The sequence below is a fragment of the Serinus canaria genome, chromosome 21, assembly GCF_022539315.1.
Source record: "Serinus canaria isolate serCan28SL12 chromosome 21, serCan2020, whole genome shotgun sequence".
NCBI classification, from domain to species: Eukaryota; Metazoa; Chordata; class Aves; order Passeriformes; family Fringillidae; genus Serinus; species Serinus canaria.
The window spans coordinates 4,101,906-4,122,844 of record NC_066334.1 but is presented as its reverse complement, the minus strand read 5'-3'; the positions used below and the strand labels follow the sequence as shown (position 1 = coordinate 4,122,844).

At 46.8% G+C, this 20,939-nt stretch overlaps 1 protein-coding gene across 4 annotated transcripts in view; it reads left to right on the top strand.

Annotated features, from left to right (window-relative positions):
* The window catches only part of CAMTA1 (calmodulin binding transcription activator 1), a 242,353-nt gene that overhangs the window by 44,669 nt on the left and 176,745 nt on the right, over positions 1–20,939 (top strand). For 3 of the 4 annotated variants that reach the window (XM_050982724.1, XM_030233537.2, XM_050982723.1), the window contains exon 1: positions 18,037–18,154. Coding sequence is in view for 1 of the 4 variants with exons in the window: in XM_050982727.1 (XP_050838684.1) it covers positions 18,087–18,154 (68 nt within the window). In the remaining 3 variants the exon portion in view is untranslated. Of the gene's footprint in view, positions 1–18,036; positions 18,155–20,939 lie in introns of those variants that run through there. The other variant, XM_050982727.1, reaches the window with a different exon arrangement.

Genomic DNA, 20,939 nt, shown 5'->3' with positions numbered 1-20,939 from the left:
ACACACACACACACACACACACATGTATACCCACCTGTATACACACACACCTGAATATGCACACACCCCCCTGGATACACACATGCTCATGTGCGCGCACACACACACACACACACACACACACCTGCATACACACAAGCACACCTGCATATTTGGCATGTGGGAGGTGGCCCAGGTGCTGCTCCCCAGCTGCTTCAGCCCCAGCTGCCGTGGCCTCTCCCAGCTGCTGTCAGTGGGCACTGATGAAGCTGCCAGGGGAACTCGGACAAGCCTGGAGCCTGCCTGGGATGCTCTTGCTTTCCTGGGGTGTCCCTGTGGTGCAGAGCCTGGTGTCCCCTCAGCCCTTGGTCCCCTGCCATCACCCCTCTTCCCCACTGGATGCCAGTGAGTGTTCCAGGTCAGGCAGACCTCTGAGCTGACACAAGCTGGACCAGTTTTTTTGGTGGTGGGAAAAGGCAATCCAAGGGTGAGCTGGGCAATTCCTGCCTCCCTGAGGGATGAAGATTTGGGGGGGGTGTCCTGCTTGCCTTCCTGTTTTGTAAGAGGAAAAGCTGCTGTTGGGGTTTTGTTATCACTCGTTTGTTGCCTGTGCTCACCAAACCGTGCAGGGAAAAGGGGATTTAGGGAGGATTAAAATATCTGATTCTTGCTGTTACTGAGCCTTTTGGACGTGAGCTCCAGCAGCTTTGTGCTGCGTGGAGGAGACAGTGGCCCATGAGGAGAGGTGGTCAAAGGAATTGGCCAAAAAGGAACAGAAAAATCTTGATTTTTTGCAAAGCTTATAAGAGGAAAATGGAAGAATTTTGATCTTCCCAAAATACTTTTGACATTGGAGGTTTCCTTGTTTTTAATAATGATTTAAAAAGCCCACTTAGTTTAAAGCAAACAATAAGCCATCTGGAAGTGAGGGGTTTTCCTCAGTGCCCTGTCACAGTGTCCTCACTGCTGTGTGCAGAACAGGGAGATGTTTGCTTTTGGGGGACGCTTCTGGCATGAGTATCTTGCACACCAAAACTCTCTTGTTTTTGGTGGATGTGGCATTTCCCCTGGGGGTTTTGGCCAGAGGAGCTGGGCAGGAACATAAATCTGTGCTTGTGGGTGCTGCTCTCTCTTAACCACACCAAACCTCACATTCAGAAGTGGAGCAATCAGCTGGGGATATTTCAGAGCTGGTGGTGAAATGAGGTAGTTTTTAGTATTCATGAAAAATGCTTGTGACAGCCTTACCCCAAGTAATGAGCAGCCACCTGCAGTTCAGAGCAGTGCTTGATAATGCTGTAATTAGATTGGAGATGCAAAAAAGCTCATTAAAATTAAATAACATATTTGTCACTGTTTTAAGAGGTGCAGATTGCCTCGAACCATGCTGGTCTCTTGACCTTGAGTATTTTGGCATAGTCCTCACTGTTGAGCACATGAAAATAACGTTGGAGCATCCCACAGGCAGGTTCATGGAGGGGGTTTCAGCACAGGGTTGCAGGTGCTCTCCTGCCCTGGTCAGATTGTTTGGCACCTCACCATACAGAGCCATGCTGCCAGCACTGGGCTGGCACAGAGGAACATGGGCTTCCAAAGGCAGGGGTATCTACTTCTTCAGTTTTTGAAATACAGTAAAATGTGTTTTGAGTCCCCTTCCTCCCTCCTGCCTGGAAAAGAGCATGCAAAGTCACGACAATGTCTATTAACAAGACTGTAATTTTCCAAAATTAATTTTTAATGACTAATTTGTCTTGTTTTCAGATGTTTTATACAACACTTATGGTTTAAACTCCTTTTGTTTCTCCACATGTCACCACAGTGGAGGTGGGTGTTGGGTCAAGATCTCCAGTTGGGGCATCCACTGCTGGCTTGGCTCTGCCCTTGGAAGGGCTGCATCTGCCAAGGAAAGGCAGCTCTGGAGAAGGGCAGAGATCATCCTTTATAGACAGGATTTCCTTTTCTGCTGCCCCAAAATGGCACTGCTGTCCAAACACTGTTGCCCTCACTCCAGCTGTTGTGGCCACACGCTGCTCTTCCCCTCCAGAGATGCTAGCTTGCCATGGCTTTTCTTGCAGTAGCTTCTATGCACAAAGAAGAGAATTAAAAACAAAAAGTGGGTTTTTCTTCCTCCTCCTCAGTCATAGTGAGTAATTACACGTAGGTGTCTCGGAACAGGAGTGTTTACAGACACTCTGTATTTTCGGCATGTGGGATTTTCCCACTGTAGCACTTGGGTTGTGAGCAGCAGCACAAGCAGTGCTCAGCCTGGTGCCTGGATCACCACTGGTTTGTTGGGAACTGGGGAAGAGGAGGGAATGCTCTTGAACATGGAGTATCCTCATGGGATCATGGCCCTTTGGTGTCCACAGGAAGGGAGTTTGTAGCACAACTTCTGGCACCTTAAAGATAAACTTTTTTTTTTTCTACTTTTTTCCCCTTCTTTGGAGTGATCTTGGAAGGGCTCAGATTTGGGTTATGGCAGCTTGTGTTGCCTTGCAGCTGGGCACACTGCTTGGCTTTTCTTGCTGCCATTCATGTCAATGTTTTCTGTTATGTTCCTGGCACCAAATGGGAATTTTCTCAGAGCTTGTTCTCACTAATGTTGATGAAAGGGCAGAAATTCATTATTAGAGTGAAATAGCCAGTGATAGACTGGGGTTCCCAGGTGTATGAATGAATATCAGCAAATATCTGTAATGAAATTTTTTCTGCAAATCCTTGCCTGTGACCACCCCTGCTCTGCCTGTGTGGGCTGAGCTGTGACTGCCACACAGCCACAGGGGTTTGGAACAGCATCTGCAGGGCTGCCAAGGTCTGTGCCCACAGCCTGGGCACCCACAGCTTCTCTGTGGCTGCACTGGTCCCCAAAACCAGTGTGAGAGCCTGTGATGGGCAGGCAGAGCCTAACTGTAAAAAAGTAAAATCAATTTAAGTGTTTTCAAGGCCCAGATTGAGACAGGACCCATCCACCTCTTCCTCTCATCTGGGTACCTGATTATTGGCAGAGTAATCTTAGTTCTTTGTCTAGGGTGAGATGGTTGGGAGGGAGCTGTGAGTGAACAGTTTAACCACCAATAAATATTTCCAGATAAAACAGAATGTGTGATTCCCATCATGCTTGGAGCAGAGTGAAGGGCTGTGGCTCAAGCTTCTGGTCAGATCCAGGTGGGTCCTTTAGGCTGGTCTTCAGCAACTTCAGAGGAAAAGAACCCCCCAAACACATTTGGCCTTTGTGGTTATGCTGAGGAATCTGCTGGCAGAGTAAACCCCGGGTAAACATCCTCAATTTGCTGCCTCCTGAAATGGAGCAGCTTTTGGAGTTTGGAGCCACAATTTGTATTCAAATGAAGGTCATTTGAAAGGTGTAACACAGTAAACAGCCATTATTTCATTTTGATAGTGGTACTAAAATTATAGTGTTGGTTGAATTATTTTAGTATAGGACCATTACCATCTCCCTAAAACACTTAGGGGGTTTTATATCAGTGCTGCAGTCCTGAAATTAGAGGAAAATTAAAAATCACACGACTGTGGTAGAAAAGTAATTTATTTGTGAGGATGCCTTCATTTTATCATGGTGTCTCTTTCCCTTCTGCTTTTCCAGGAGAGAGATGTGCTCCCGACACCCAGATAGGCTCCCAGGGTTTGCCTTGCTGAATCCTGGGCATCAGCTTCCCACGAGCCAGGGCTGCCATAAGCCACCCCCAAAACTTAATTTTTAATTTAATTTTTTTTTCTTTTTTCAGTAAAAGTGGCTGATGTGGTATTGCCTGACTCAGTGCTGTCAGTGTGTTATATTTCAAACATACTCGTGTAGGGGGGTAGGCACACACTTAAAATCTCTCTGCATTCATTTTCTTCTAGGAATACTTGCAGTAGAAGTTGGAGTTAATAGAGTGGCAGTGATTTCCCTCATCGGGGTGGGTGGGTGAGGGTGCCTGGATGGAGCCTGGCAATTAGAGCTGCTGCTGGGTGGAAGGGGGGATGCTCCAAGGCTGCGTTGGAGTGGGAGCTGGCGGACGTGAACAAAATCTTAATTGGGAAATTCCCGTAGATTATTGCAGCTGCCTTCATTAACATTTTCACACTTGGCTGGTAACAAATGAGAAGAAGGGCTGTGTGTGCCACTGGATTTATAGTGTTCCAAATCTGCTCCATACCTGGGGTGTGCTTTTGAGCAGAAAGGATCGTAGCTTTTTGTGGAGGGGTGTTCTGTGAGGATTTCTGGGAAAATCTTTACTGGCAAGGAGCTGGTTTTCAATTGCAGGAAGGAATACCCTGCAAATAAAATTCCTAGCTTCATCTCTGGCAAAGTTCAGTTTAGGTTTGGATCTGGTTTTTATGGGGTTTTTGATCTGTTTGTTCTTAAACTCCAGGGTTTTTAATTGCACAAGGAGGATATCAAGTGCATATCCACTGGAAAAGAGCATAAAGTCCCAAACACTGTAAGTTGAGCTGCTTTACCGGTAACAAGGCTGACATAAATGAAGCCCCAGCCATGAAAGATATTGGCCATGGAAGGCCACCACATCATGTTGCAGGAAAAGGACCATGCCTTGTGTCCCCTCCCTGGCCTCACAGGCCCTGGCTTGCTCCTGCTCACACTTTACTGCTGGAACACACAATGCTGGCAGGGCCAAAACACATTTTCATTATGAAATCACAGGGTGCTCATGTGCTGGGCGACACTGGGGTGGATGGTCCCATCCTTGGGTGAAAGCTGCTCTCACAGAGGAGATCCTCAGGAGCTCCTTCAAATTGAGGGGAAAACCTGCAGCTGGATTAGGATGCCCTCGGAGATGAGCGTAGCAACCTGTTCCATATTTATTACAGGCAACAATTTGACTAAGGGAGAATTTAGATTAATAACATTCAGCCCAGAGAAGTAATTTCCTTTGAGAAAGCGATTTACATGCACTCTGCCAAAAAGAGCCGTCACCGCGTGCTCTCCCTGTGTCAGCTCCAATAATGAAGTTGGAAATAACATGGGAGGTTAATAGGTCCTACTTATCTCCTTAGTGCTGCAAAGGAAGATTTACAGTGTGGAGCCTGGTTTGCATATTCCCCTTGGAAATGGAAAGGTTTTTCCCAGCCGAGATTGATGAGAGCTTGCAGGGTGTCTGCTGGGGCTGTAAAGCTCCATCCCAGAGACACGCTCCTGCCAGAGGGAGCCGCCTTCCCCGGGTCACTGGCCAGGGACTGACTTCGATGCCAGAGCCACCATTCCAGTGATAATTATTTTTATCCATCTGTCTCCTCTAAGCCTGGAAGTTTATAGAGACGTGGCTGCCACACTGTGTTAGGAGCTGGGTTGAAGCCCTGTGGGTTTTCCCTGGGAGCTGCCCATGGCGTGCGAAGGGGAAAGTCATCTGGAGGCGCTGCCGTGGAAGGTGGTGGAGCTGCCTCTGTTACCCCTTGGGCCTCTGCCTGTGTGATGCCAGTCTTCTGGGTGTATGTTGGGGTATGTTGTGTCCTGCCTTTCCCCCGGGGAGGGGGGGTCTGTGTGCTGGGCCACAGAGCTGGGAGCTGCTGGAATGTGCTGGTGGGTTAATTGGGACCTGCTCCTCTAGCTGGAGCTGGTAATGACCCTGCCTCCATGGGGGAGCACACTGCTGCCTGGGCTGTTGGTGAGGCTGGAAGCAGCTGGAGTTGCCTGTAGTGGCCCCTTCCCCGTTGTCTGGCGGGGCTGGGGATGGCAGGGACAGGGGATGGCGGGAGCCAGAGTCCTGTCACTTCACATTACTCCTCTGAAATCCCGGAGGACCCGTGGCACGTAATGGGCTGTTGCAGGAGCTCTTTCCCTGTGAGCAGTAGAGCTGTCTGGGCTTAGAGTAAGGAAAATCCCCAAATTCTGTGGCTGCTTTCCTCTCCCCTGGCTCTCCCCTCTGGCTTTTGGGAAAGAGCTCTGTGTCTGTTCTTCTCTCCCAGCAGGGTTGTGTTTGGGTCCTTCCACATTGTTGGGCTCTTCCAAACTGGGAATAAACCAAACTTTTAAAAATAAACCAAAATTCATTCCCTCTGGATCATTTAAGTCACATGGTGTCTGAAACCTGCTTAGGAGAGGGACTCTGAGAGGGAAAGAATTGTTAATAAATGTTCTGTCTGCACAAACTGTAAAATATTCATTTCAGTCAGTTATTTCACGTTACTGAGCAAGTGCAAGAAGAATGAACTTTCTGAACAGCTTAAGGTACAATTCTGTAATAACCTGAGCCATTTAATGAATGAAATATTTAACATAATTTGCATATATTAAGTGATGGGATGACGTTTTTCTACTTCTGTGTACTCTTTGTGTATCTGGAACAGTGCAGCCTTTCCTCTTCACCAGTCCTCATAGTGCTCCAGGGTAGGCACTGAGGAAATGGCATTTTTCCTCCCCATTTGGAGCCAAGCAAATGGGAGCCACACCAGCTGAAGGCAGGGCACACACAGGCACAGCTGAAGTGTTTTCAGCTTGGCAGCGTGGCTTGAGTAAGCATTGCTTCTGCTGCCATTTCTGCTCTTGATGCTCCCAGTCCCACAATACACGATTTGTCTCATTTTTTTTCCTTTTTTTTTCTTTTAATCAAGTAGTATTTTAAGTGCAGACAAGAAGCTGTCTGCACGTGCCAGAGACTCCTCTTGGCAGCGCGATGCACAGGGCCTGGGAGCTGTCCTGTTCTGAAGTACTCCTGGAGCAAAGCTGGGCCTGGCACAAAGCCCATCCCTGGCATGGAATGTCCCTTGTGGCACGCTGGCGCCTGGATGCCATCCCTGTGCAGCACTGCTGGCCCTTCCAGAGCTGTGGCTGGGCTGCCCTTGGGAATGCTGAGCCTGCCTGTGGTGTCCTCGAGAGTGGCATCCCTGAGCTGGCACTGCTGTCAGATGGTTGCTGTAAATCAGGGCCAAGCAAGGCAGTGAAAACCTCAGGATTGGGAAATAAGGGGGGAACCTTGGTGCTTTCCCCCACAGAAGCAGAGAGAGCTGTGACAGGTGTTGAGTGACCAGCACTTCATGCTCAGCAGGTTGCTCCAGGAGGAGGGAGCTGCTGATTTCCATGTGACCAGAAATTGCAGGTCATAATCCAAACAGTGGCAGGGCTGGGTTCTCAGTTATACCAAATTAAGGTGTGACTTCATCAGTGTTCCCTAACTTAACTGCTCTTTAATTCTGCTCTGTAAGTAGTCTCAGGGAACTGTAGAGGGAAATGAAGTGTCCCAAGTCCTGTGTGTTTCAAGTATCTGTAGATTAATAGAGTTATAGATGCATGAGTCTCTCTGTATCCCATAGGAGGGGTTTGGGTGGTTGCCCAGAGCAGCAACCCTGGGGAGCACAGAGTGGACCTGGGGTGACCAGTGTGGCTCACAGTGGTGCAGGTACATCCAGGGTGTCAACCATGCTGTGTCCTGATGCCACTAAGGCCAACCCTCACAGGCTGGATGAATAATGAATGCATCTTGCTCTTCCAATCCCCATGACTTTGTGGTTTTTGCATCCCATGCACTCTGTGTCATGTCAGTCATTTGCCCAGTTTGTAGTTTGTTCAGGGCTCTGGGCTGGTTTTCCAGCCTGTCTGAGGCCTCACTCGCAAATGCCTTCTGTCATGTTCAAGTGGCACCTTCACACTGCTCGTTTCCGGGTCGTTGGTAAATATGAAGCAATAAAGGAAATATAAAAGGAGTTCAACCAGGAATCCCCATCTGTCTGGGCCTGCAGAGCTCCTGAATGTCAGAATTGCCTTTCCAGAACTTTAAAGGCTTAAAACCAGAGGAGAGCAGAGTAATTCTAAAACATATCTCTTTCTTTTATCAGCAAGATTTTAATTTTTTTAAAGTATATAAACTAATAGGAAATGAGCCCACTCCTGGGGATGTAAAGCAGAGCCTGGCATGAGTGTTCAAGGTCCTCTCTCAGCAGCTGGATTTGAGCTGGGTGAGCAGAGGGAGGGCTGTTTTCATCCTGCTGTCAATGTGCCTTGACAGAGCGTTAAAGTCAATATTACCCTAAAAACGTTCTGCTTTTCATAACAGGCAGTTTTGTTGGTGCTGAAAATGCTTTGTTTGATTTCAGGAGCCATTCATTACAGGATCAGGGCTTCAAAGTGAAGCCAATTAGTTATAAGAGCTACTTTTAAAAAGCTTTTTTCCAAACACCAGCTTGAAGGTTAACTAAAGTGTGGTGAATGGGGAGCCTGTGCTGGGGTGGCCCCACTGTAGTGCCTGGTACCACTGGGGCTGCATCCCCCTCTCTGAGGCCACATCCTGGCAGGAGCAGGAACCTGCAGCCACTCTGCCCTTTTCTATATTTAGTAAGAAATGCATCAGCATCCCTTTTACTCCCTGAATTCCCTCTGGGAGTGGAGCTGGTAAATAGCTGTCGCACTAAAAATAACACCTGCAGCAGCCGCTGGCAGCCACGTTCCCTTCCCTGGCTGAGCACAGAGCCAAAGGGCTCCCACCCTGGGAGCAGATGTTGGGATTTATGATTATTTAAAAAAAATAACTAAAAATCAACACTTAGAAATATAAAGAGCATGAAATCGCCTGTGATGCTTAACCTTTGGGAAGCAGAATCCGTGCTCTATGCTGGCTGCTGTCTGTGAGAAAGGACACAGCAGCCCCAGCACAGCCTGCAGCAGTGTTCTGGGGGCTGGCAGTCCAGAGGTCACTGGCATGACATGGCATCAGCCCTGCCTTTCACCAGCCTTCTGGTCAACCCCTTACCAAGGATAAATACAGGGAATCCTGGGCACTTTGGGCAGTTTGCTGTCCTGGCACTGCTCAGAATGGGAAACGGCTCTTTCACACAAACATCCTTTTTTCTGGTCATTTTTTCCCTTGTCATTTTTTTCTTATATGTTCTCTTAAAGGCAAGGCCTAACTAAACTTTTGGAAGTCTGGAAATAACTCACAAGGAATTTACAGTTCCCTGATGGTGCTGTGGTTTTATGGTTGTTTCCTTGCAGTGCCAACACACATAATAATTCCAGGTCAGAGGGGCAGTTTCCACAGATGGGAGCCAGCTGGCAACTGCCAGCCACTCTGGGAGCAGACCTGCTGTGCCCCCCAGGCCACTGACCCTGGTTAATCATCATGGCTGGATCCTGACATAGGGCAGAAATGTTTCCCTTTCATGCCCCAACAGAAGGGAGGATGGTTTGATGACAGCTGTGAGTGTTGTGAGTTTATTGGAGCTGATGGGCACTTGGGAGCTGCCTCCAGAAAATGGAGTTGTTGTTCCTGATTTTGTGAAGAATCCATCAAAGTGACCCTGAGATCATTTGGTTAAATCATGGTGTGAATAATGCCAGTGTCACAGGTTCAATCCCCATATGGGTCATTCAATTATGAATTTGACTTTATGATCCTTCAGGGTCTCTTCTAACTCAGAATAGTCTGTCATTCTGAACTGACTAGGGAAGATCTGGGAAGAAAAACCCCAAACCAAAAAACCTTGCCAAAACCAACCAACCCAGCAGCACCAGCCAGGAGCTGGGGACATCAGCACAACTGGCTTGGGCCTGACTGGGCCTGGGACAGAACCACTCTGAGGTGTCAGAGGCATCTCCTGCAGTACAGTGCTGAGAGCCCTGGCTTTCTGCTAATGGCTCTGTGGCTTCTGAATAATGAGCAATTCATTATATAAATATCTTGATAATGCTTTTTCTGGCTGCTTCTACTTGTTTACTCTTGTATTTGATATTGGTCCTTCCATTTAGATTTTTTATTTGAGTGGAGCAGCATGAGATTAGGGGCTCCTGTACAGGCCGGGCAACGTGCCTCCAGGAAGGACAGCCAGAGGCCATGACCCTCTCACAGACTGTGGTTCTTTTGGCATCTTCAATGTTTAAAACCCCTTTGTGAATTCTACTGGTGCTGCACAGGTTCATTCCAGAGGCTGTTCCTGAGTTTTTGTCAGCCTGGCCATGCTTGGGTACTGTGCTGTGCAACTCAAAGCTCTCTGGTGTTCTCTGTTCACAAATGCAAAACATGAACAATTCTTACAGGAATGATGATAATGAGTAGCATGGGTAATTTTTTTTTTAACACTAAATGTTGTTTGCACAATGATACAGGACACTTGTGTGGTATTGACAGAGCTGGGAAAGCCTTCAGTGTAAACAATAGAAAATGAATAAACCCATTCAGTAATGACTTCAGGTACAGCAACTTCTGTGTTCAACTGGATCTTCAGGAAAAGGGATCCATGTGCTTGGGCTGGAGTGGGATAGATGGAGCATGAAAGCACCACCATCCAGGACTCCCATTTGCACTAATTAAGATGTGAGACTGAGGTGGTGGTATGACAGCAGAGCATTGGTCGAACCAGGAAAATGTCCCAGCCCCTGCTATTCCTGGATTCCCCTACTATTCCCAGATTTCTGGGCTTTGTGGTTCTCAGTCTGACCAGCAGCATCATTTGAATGCAGCTTTTATCATGATTGAATATGTATATTTTTAGAAGGATTTTAATTCTATTTGAAATAAGAAAATGCCATAAATCAGCAGCAGAATCTTTTTAACATTTACAGTTTTAAATGAATTCCTGGTGAGAGTCTCTTAAGCCAGATTTATATCTGACTCTGCATTGAGCTGTCGTTATGTGGGACTGAAAAACTCTGACAGAATTAGGCATAATGCAAAAACATGCTGAAAAGACAGTTTTGCTGGACTGTGGCACATTATTATGTCAGAGCATATGGGAGTGGGGAGGATGTAGAAAGGGGCAATTTCTGGGGATATTTCCCTTTTAATGATTTCCCTTTTAAGGACTTTGGAAGGGCTTGCTGCTGTCTCCATGCAAGAGAAGGCAAATGGAGCAGGTCCTGGTGTTGGTACCTTGTTGGGCACAGCTGTCCCACTGCCAAGAGTGGGACTGGTGTGTCCCCCCCGGGGCAGGAGGGACCATCCAGGCTGCGGGGAGGCCATGGCATGGGCAGGTTCACAGGGATCTGCTCCATCCCCTGTGATGCAGCTAGACTTTGCCACTTGGTGCAGGAGAACTGCAGAACATTCCATGTTCCTCCTGCTTTCTGTGGGAGTTGAGAGCAGGGCAGCATCATATTGTTCAAATTGTGTACAAAAAAAGAGTTTTTTGCTATTATGCTGTAATTAATGCATCATAAACACAGGGATCTTAGTGATTTTTTTTTATCACATTGCATATTTGACTTTTTCAGGCTTCAGAGGACAAGTGAACTGAACCAGCAGGATACCAGTGTTTATGGTTCTTTAAATCACAGGGTTTTGTCCAAGGTCATTTAAAAGAAAAAAAAAATCACATGATGACCTGTGGGTGTTTTCCAGTAACTCAGGACTGGGTGTTATTGGTTACTGCTCTGTTTCACTAACTGTCCCTCAGTGTGGGGCCTAAATGGAAGATAAAATCCATCCTAATCCTATTAGGCATGGACTGATGCAAGGGCTGACTTTGCTCTTACTTGTGACTAACAGCACTTCTGAGTGGTTCAGGGCAGCCATGGCTGGGGAGTTGTGCCCCATTATGCTTTTGCTTTTCTAAAGACCCAGTGTGTGTCTCAGTTTGCTCTTGTCTATGTGTTTGGCAGGTGAAGGAGCTGGGCAGATCTTGTTCAACTCCAGTGCCTGTTAGTCACTGATTGTGCTCTTGATTGGGTTCTTTTTCCTTTTCCTTTTCATGTGTTTTAGAGAAAATTATTTCTTGTCCAAATCTAGTTTTTTCATATTAGGTTTAACCCTGAAAATAGTCTTTGAGTTGTCCATTTGCTACTATTTTTTTTTTCACTTTGTGTACTTTTTTCCCTTTCTTCTGCCCCTTTCCACAAGTTTTCTTTGGGACTGTGTCCACTCCAGTTTGCAGCTGTTTTTTTGTTTTGCCAAGGCTGCCATGGGTTTCACTGTTGTGGTCCTTTAACCCCAGGAGTTTGTCAGAGCTGCTCCAGCCCTGGAATCTGAGGGCAGACAGCTCTCCTGAGGGTGCTGGGTGCACGAGGCCCCAGCAGTGCTGCAGAACACCATCTCAGTCAGATGACTTGATCAGCCATCACAGCTCAGGATTCCTAAATGTCACCCTATAATATCTAATTAAGATTGCAGTTTGAAGACATCGTGTACTTTAATTGAAAACTGTAGAGTAATCTATTCCATTTTTTTCCTGTTAAATTAATAGTGTGGACCTTTAGCAGATGGTTGGTGAGACACCATTATTAATGAAAACATCCCCCCTCCTGCAATCCTGCTGCTCCGTGCCATGCAGGGAACCAAGGCAAGCATCTCCCAAACCACAGGCATTTCCTACTTGGTGGCTTTACTGTCCTGTGGCACCAGACAGTGCTGCCAGGGCTGCCCTCAGGCCTTTTCCTGCAGAGGTGAGCCCAGCCAGGCTGGCTGGGTAAGGGGGACAGCAGCAGCCAGGGGGATGTGGGCCACCTCCTGCTCTCTGCAAACCAAGGGAAGGCAACACTTTGGGCCCCAAAATGGTGGGGGGTTCATTCATTACAGCAACAGAGCAAGGGTCTGGCTTTAGCCAGTCTGTGGTATTTTCACAGGTATGAATAAATGCCTCTGCACTTGGCAGGAAATTCATGGCATGAGTTGGAAAACCAAATCCATGCAAGTCCGGCCTGACACGTGCTCTGGCTGGGCAGCCCTGGGCAACCTCCGACCCCCGGCCACAGCTTGTACTGCTGACACAGATTGTCAGCAAAACAGCAGCAATATCTGAGCTTTATCCCCTTCTCAGCCTCAGCACAGGCTGATCAATGTTTCTGCTTTGAGAAGTTGCAGACAGATGATGCTTCAAGACCAAACTGAGTGCTGCCTGAAATGGCAATGAAACATTTTGGTGTAGGAGTGTTCTGTCACTGATAGGTGTTGGCAGCCTGCAGGCACCTGACCCTCTCAGGTCCCTCCTGTCTCTGCTGGACACTCGTGGGCTGGCTTTACCTTTCTCCTGCTCCTTGTTTCACCCAGCTCACAAGCAATATCCCTTTGATTGTGTTGCTGATTTAGGCTCAACAACTGGGTGAATGCTGGGGATTTTGATTTTTGTTCCCATGATGCTGAAGAAGGTGGTGTGAGCCTGCTCTGTGTGGTGTTTGGAGCTGTTTGTAGTTGGGATATTCAGAATATTAATAGCTTTGAGAGTGGGTATGGGTAGAAAATGAAAATGGCTCAATCCCAGCTGAGAAGATGGTCCATAGTCTACATGAATTTTTATTTTCATTTCAGAGTAGAAGGATGATAAGGAAGTGATGGGCTGGAATTTGTCTTTATAGCAGAGAGGACATGGTGAATTCCTGAGAGAATAAATGTGCTCGCTTAAGAGATTGCAGCTTTATTAGCTCTGTGGTCTGAATCTAGGGATGAGTAGAAACTCTTCTGCTTTCTCCTAACACATGCATAGATTCAGGCTTATTAATTCGGGTGTGTATAATTCATACAAAGTAATAACTTGAAATTCAGACTGCTTTTTTTTTTTTTTTAATGAATTACATGTTGCTTTGAGACCAGATGGTGACCAGAGCTGTCTGGCCTAGGGAATCCTACAATCCTTCTCTCTTACAGCTTGTCTTTTTATTTTGAGAGGTGAGGTGGGAATTGCCAATACCTTGTGATGATGCAGGATGACCTGGAGGGAATTGAGCTGGGAGGAAGGAACCAACACTCAATCCATGGCTTTAGGAAACCCATTAATTGTCCTTTTCAGAGTTTTTTTAGCTTACTCTTTTTCTACCAAAAAATGTGTGTGTTTACTGGAAACCCTTCAGCTCAGGGCAGAGTTGGCACCTTCCTATGTGCATGATGGGTCACGAGCCTCTCTGACACCACCAGATCCCTGCCCATCAGTGTCACCATCATATTTTCTGGAGAAATCCTCTTTGCCCAGGATTTCTCTCCTGGGAAGCTGAGAAGCCTCAGAGAAAGAGGAAAACAATATTATCTCATTTGCTTCTCCTGTGTTTTGATACTTTGGAATGTGGTTGGAGATTGTTTATCCAACACGTGAATTGTTTTTACTTAATGACCAGTCTCCATCCAGCTGTGTCAAGGGTCTGAAGAGAGTCATCAAGTTTTTCATTATTATTTTTTAGCCTTCTGTCTGTATCCTTTCTCTATTCTTTAGTATAGTTTAGTATAGTATTCTTTAATATAATATAGATCATAAAATAATAAATTTGCCTTCTAAGAACATGGAGTCAGATTCATCATTTCCTCCCAACAATGGGGGACTCAGAAAATAGCACACGTCAGTCTGTCCCATGCTTTGTGGCCATGTCCTCTCTGGCTCCTGTGCATGAAGACAAACAGCTTTGCAGCAGTTGTTGGGCAGCATCGAGGGAACGTCTTCCTCCCTGCTGTCCCTGTCCCTGTGCCACTGGCTGCAGCACTGCCTCTCGTCCTCCCCGCGGCGGCTGGGACATGGCGGGTGAGATCAGGTCGCCCATGTGCCACAGCTCTGGGCTGTTGCGTGCTGACATTAAATATTGAAGTGTCTGAGGAGCTGCAGTCACGTAGCATTGGGTGGGGAGTGTGTGGTGGCTCTGCCATCATGCCTGAGCCAGGAATGCCAGGCTGAGTGCTGCCACACTGGCATGAGGCTGAGGCAGCAATGGGAACATCCTTGGTGGCAGCTGTCTGGAGATGGTGGAGCTGCTTGTGTCCTGTCTCATGCAGCTCACTGAGCTTCCCAGCTGGTGGCTCCCTGGTGCATTTGCACTAATAATCTGAACAAACTGGCAAGTGCAAAATAAAAATAAATGGGCAGCTAGATAAAATGCTTTCAGCCCGAGCAATCAAGTCTAAACTAAACACAGAATTTTCTGACCAAGTTTAGGATAAAACACAACTCAAGTGATTTGAATGTTAAATAATCTCATTGCTTTATGGTGTGATTTCCTGAGATGGTCAGTCAAGCCTGTTCTCAGCAGTGTGAGTGGTGGGCTCAGTCCTGCAGGCACTCAGAGAGGGAAAGCATTGCCCTGGGATTGGCAGACACACTTGGAAGAGGAGCTGGATCCACACAGCTTTCAGTGATTCACCCTTTTCCAGCAATGCTCACTCAGTTTATGCTGACAGCAATTTCAAAGCTGGGACAGAAGGGATGTGGGTCTGGGTGGGACGTCCTGGAACAGGGGCTGGTGCCCATGGTGTGTGGTGCCCTTGCCGATGGAGATAAACCTGGGTGGCCTTGAAGTCCACCTAGTGCCACCTGGCCTGGCTGGTGCTGCAGGGGGACTTGCTGGTGATGAGACTGAGTGTTTGTGTCACATGCATTTGTCCCTTGGTTTCTGTCACTTACTGTGCAATCCCAGAGGAGCCAGGACCAGCCGGGGTTTCAGAGCCAGCTCTGTCTCGTCTGACCTTGCTGGTGCCATGCTGTCTTTTGTTTGTAGTCTCGGGCAAGAAGCAATGGGAAAAGGGTTTGATAGGAGACAAAAGCAAACAATAGCCTTGCTCCAAAGATACGATGAATGGGATATAATTGGATTTTTTTGTGAGGACATTGATTTGACCCTGTGAGACACAGAAAGAATCATTAGGGGAATTAACACACATTAAAATGCAGGGTTTTATCAGAGGGCTTTTATTGTGCCCATAGTTTTGTTTTTAATTATTTAATGACTTTGTGTCTTCTGGTGATAAATCTATTTCTTCCCTCTTTTTTCAAAGGGAAAAAGGGTGTTGGTGTGGCAGCAGGGTACTCAGACCAGCTGCTGAACCCCAGCCCTGCCTGTGCCCTGCCTGTTCTGTGTAGACAGGGAGCCACTGGGCAGAGGCATCTCATGCAATCCTCTGATCAACCACCTGAGCATTTTCCTCTGTGGAGCTGACACAAAGTTGTAGTTACAGAAAGCAGAACATATGAGGAATGGGTTTAAGGGGGTTTTGCAGCAGAGAAGAACATCCTCCTTCCCCAGTGTATATCTGTGGCACTGACTGGCAGCTTGGCCTTTCCTCTGCCCAAACATGAGTGGGCCAGGCCTGCAGAGTGGAGACCCATGTTCTGCCTTGCATGGGAGCCTCTTGTTGCTGCAGCTCCTCCAGTTGGTGGTGGTTTGGGATTAGGTTTTCACATGTGCCTGGCATGGTCTGGCAGGAAGGAGCAGAGTGAATAGGGCCATGGGTAAGGCTGAGTTCCTTCACCTGAAATACTGTGGGTTTTTATGTCATAGCAATGTATTTGATCAGCCACAAAAGTTTAAAATGGCTTAATTCTCCTTACAGCAGTTGAGTTTTAGTAGGACTAGGCAAAATCTCAGACTAACCTGAACCCCCTAAACCATCTAGGCATTGAAGGGGCTTGTTTCTGTAAATGCTTGCTTGCCTGGTGCTGAAGAGGATGTGCAGGGAACTCCCAAGTGTTCCTCAGTCTCTCCAGAGCTCATCTCACGGTACAGGAAGAGGTGACACTGGTTTGTGGCATAGTGAACTGAGGACGCATAACATGGGATGGCTTGGGAATAGAGAGCTCTGCTGATTGCTGCACTTTTGGTATAGTTACTGCACTGGCTTTAAAAAACCACAGAGATCTTTTTCCATATTTTCAGAAGAATTTTAGTTATGTAGTTCTTTGGTGGTTTTAGCCTGCTGGAAATCTGGGGTCATACTTTTTGGTCATGTAGTGTCTAGATTCCAGCACTTGCATCTGATTCAGGTGCAGGTGCTATGAAACTGTGAGGATTGGGAAGGTCATCAGTGTCGATGCTGGAGGTCTGCACAGGCTTTCTTTGATGCTGAGTTTTATTCAGCCATTAGCCACTAGCCAGAAATTAAAAAGAGGAGTTTTTGGATCTTCATGTCACTGCTCTGTCATCTGTGTGTATGGGGATCCCTTAAACCTGCAGAGACTGCCTTGGGAAACAAGGGGTGCATCAGTGGATTCCAGGAGAATTTATTTGCAGTGTAAACATGTTGGTCAGGAGTCATTAATATGACATTCACACAGCTCTAATAAAGTACATAACACGGAGATCTGGCACCGCCGCAATGCCCAGAGGACATTAAGTATGAGTCTTAAAACCAAGAGTATTGGAAACAAGATATTTTTACGTCTCGTTTGGGAGTAATATAATTGCATTTTGTGGCTCTAGCAGATGCTTGGGCCAGCTGGTTGGAGAGCATTGTGGGGGTTTTTAGCTTTGGTACTGTAAGCGACAGCCCTTATATAGAGCTAGCTAAAAAAAAATAATAAAAACACCTCTCCTGGTGGAAAGCCCTGGCACTGGTGTGTGTTGTGCTGTTGGGAGTTACAGCCTGGGGACACTTCTGCTGCAGTGGCTCTGGAGATGATACTGCATGTGGTTTGGGGGTCTGATTTGAGGCATTTCTACATTGAAGGCAGTTTTACTGAACTCACTTGTTCAGCTTTTGTTATGCAGGCCCCTCTGAGAGGGCTGGGTGATAATTTTTGGAAGATAGCCACCAAAACCCTACATTTTTCTGAGTATATCGTAGGGGGCTTATTTTCAGCACAGTCTCAGGAGTCTGTGGCCATCTCTAGATATCGCAACACTGCTGGTGTGGTGACAGTTGTCACCTTGTGACCACCATGGGTTTGTACCCAGGAAATGGATGAATGTCTGTCCCGTTCCTCAGGCCTGTTTACAGGCACTGTCGTGAATTATGTCGCTGGCGCCGATAATTTCCTGCAAACAAATCGGTTCTGATCTGGAAGTAATCGCCCGTATCATTCCTGCAAGTGGGAGCAATGACTTATGTTGATGTCACCCGCTGGCTTTTTATGGCAACGATTAATAATTCAGTAATTCTCTCTGCAGTGATGCTGTTCTATTTATAAATATTTTATTTAGCTCCCTGTGTCCGTATTGTCGCTCCCCTCCCCTTTGCTTCCTGACGTCATACCGGGCTCTCGGCGATGCCGTGGTCACCACAGTTACCAGCAAATTCTCTGTGCTGGAAAAATGTTAATGCCTTTCCTCATTTGCATCTCTTCATTGTCCTGTTTAAGCCTGGCCTTGGTGGCGTGGATGTGAACATTTACTGAGTGCACTCTGTCAGTCAAAACCTGATTTCAGCTGCAGCCTGGTCCCGGGGTAGGCGGCTCCATGTCTCTGTTATAAAACTTTCCAGTTCCCAGCACAGCCATGCAAGTAACTCTGTTTTCTTTCTGCATTTCTCTTTCAGGAAATTGCAGCTTATTTAATAACGTTTGAAAAGCATGAGGAGTGGCTAACAACCTCCCCCAAAACCAGGTAATGTTCTCCTGCTCAGCACATTGACTCTCTCGCGCTGATGACTTGACTCACTGATCAATGCCTTGACCACCAAGTGGAAACTCCCAGTCACACCTGATGGCTTGTGACACCAAACTCTCATTAATTGCCTTAATGAGCATTTTATTGAATGAAATCGGATTGATTAAAAATGGAGCAGCTACAGTCTTGGCAGGTTAAAGTTTTAACCCGATTGCTCAGGATTTAATTGTATCCCTTCAGATGAGCAGATCTGAAGTCTCTGAGCAAGGTCGCAGGCTGTTTATCTTGACAGAGCTCCCTTGCCTCTAACTTTAAATAAATAAAAAAGCACCAGCCCCACCATGTGCTGCCTATTCACAGACAGGCACGGGGATTGTTTGCGTTCTGGTGTTTCCCTTGCTGGGGTTAAGTGTTTGATGGTGAGGAGGTCCCAAAAAGCTGCATTAACAGACATGTTTGCAGTTTATTATTCAGTAAATGTCATGTCTTCTTCGTGCTGCCATAAATGTTTAACTTCTCGCTCCCCTGGGAACCCAGACATGGAGTTTTGGCTGTGGATGTTTTCCTGCTGTTTCAGCTATGTTCTGGCTCCATACGTCTCACTAACGCAGAGAACGACTCTTGCTTTCTGGTCTTGCTGGGCTTTTGCTGTTTTTCTTTTTCCCAATCACCCCTTTCCTATTGCAGAGGGCTGGGCCATTGGAAGGAGCCTGCTGGGACCCAGGTGAGAGAAAAGCCTATTCTAGCATCCTGCACCCCAGCATCATCCGTTGCAGGGCCCGGTGCCGCAGGCGCCTGGAGCAGCGTGCTTCAGGTTTGGCATCACCTCCTGCTGCCATGAGCAGGGACAGAGGTCACAGTGGGACACGGGGAGCAGTGCCACCCTAACGAATAGCACAGATTGATTCCAGGTGTTCCACAGCACCCAGCTGAAGAGAGGATGGACGTGGAGGCCTTCTCTGCACCTCTGCAGTGCAGCTGCAGTTGGGGCGCACAGAGGACCTGCTTTCCATGAAATATGGGAACAAAAGAGCTGTGTTGTTTTACTTTTGTGGGCTTCCTCCCCCCAAGACTGTATATTTTTGTGACATTGGTAAGTAATGCATTTGCTTGTTGTATTAAAATGTGTAGCTCCTAGGAAGGAGGTCTGGGAAACCCAATTGTTTTTTCAGTGGTTCTCCAAGACCTGGAGCTGCCATGGTGGTGGAAGGGCCCTGAATGGATCTTTCCTGCTGGTAGCAGCTGTGAGGTTCTCCTTGGCTGCAGAACAGCAGGTAATTCAGTTAATATTAGCAATAGTTTTTTCTGGGTTGGTAATCCCAGTTTCAGAATTAATTTAAAACAATTTGTGGCTGAGCCTTTGCCAGAGAAGTCTTTTAAGGGGTCAGAAAACACATTAACTAGTCTGGCTCTACATGGTATCATTAATGATAAGAAATTATAAATGTTTTTGTAGCAGCATCTTCTGATTTTAAGAGCTTGGTTTGCTAAAGGCAATGCATGAAAATAATCTTCTGATGAACATTTCCTTGTGGCTGCAGCTCTCTCCACAGAGAGCAGCAGACACATTTCCTTGCCTTCCTCTTGTGTGTTTACACTTGGAAGAAAGAATGTCCCAGGAGAAGGAAAGTTGTGACATGAGTTCAAGGTCCTTCTGAAATTGTTCAGTTCGTTTTCTAATTTTTTAATATAAAAATTAATTGGAAGAGTTAAATGCTGAGTTGCTACAATCAGGGCTCCCGGTATTACAGAATTAATGACATCGATTTGGCACTGAACTGGAACACTCCCCGTTCTTTGTTTGCTGCTGTGGGTGCTACTAATTTCATCTCACAAAATTAATAAAAATTAATTGCACCACTGACACACAGAGAGTTTCCTAATACGATGATGTATAGTGTGCTGTGAGGAGTCACTGCTGGATGGACGCCATGGGGGCTCTGGGCACGGCTGGACACTGCCTGTGGGAGCTGGTGCAGCTGTGGGCAGAGGGCTGATATTGGTGATGGGGTTTTGGTGCTGTCCAGCTCAGTGAAGGAACTGCTGCAGAGGGTCAGGCCAGGCTGGGCTGTGATGCCTCACAGGTCTCTGAGCTAAGGCAGAGCTTGGCAATGAGGGATGAGCTGGTTTGGAGCCAGGCTTGCCTTTCTGAATGTTTTCAACTCTTTCCCAAACAGAGTTTCCCATGTTTACAGCACAGATGAATATTGCTTTAGTCATGGACATGGAGGGGAGGCCCTCTTGCCATTGAAGGAGCCATGACAAACCTTTGCAAAAGGTCCCTAATCTGAAACTTCTTGTTGAACAACTCCAATTGATTGAATACCCTGATATAAATACACTGGAGCATTATTACAACAGTCCTTTGAGCGCTCCAGTTGATCAACATAAATTAGCGAGTACACCTCGCAAGCAGCGACCTTGAGGCTGCCTTGGAATGGTGTTTGGTTCCTTGATGATGTGCCGGGTAATCCGCAGCGGGTGTTCCGGCAGCGGGGCGGGGGAAGCGTTCTGCTAATGCAGCAGGGCCAAGTGGCTGACATTTCCAAGTTTAAATGCAAATCACGATGACAAAAAAAAATTACTTGACATTTATATATCAAGTAGAACTTAATTGTTATTTACTTTGGAATTTCAATGACAAAGTCAATTTTCTGAGTCCAGGAGCATTCTGCCAGAGGAAGATGCTTTGCTTCTCTGTTTCCAGGTGCCTTTTGTCATTAGCATTTGTACAGTAAAAATATTCTTGAGCGATCTGAGGTGACGTCACTATTTCACAAGT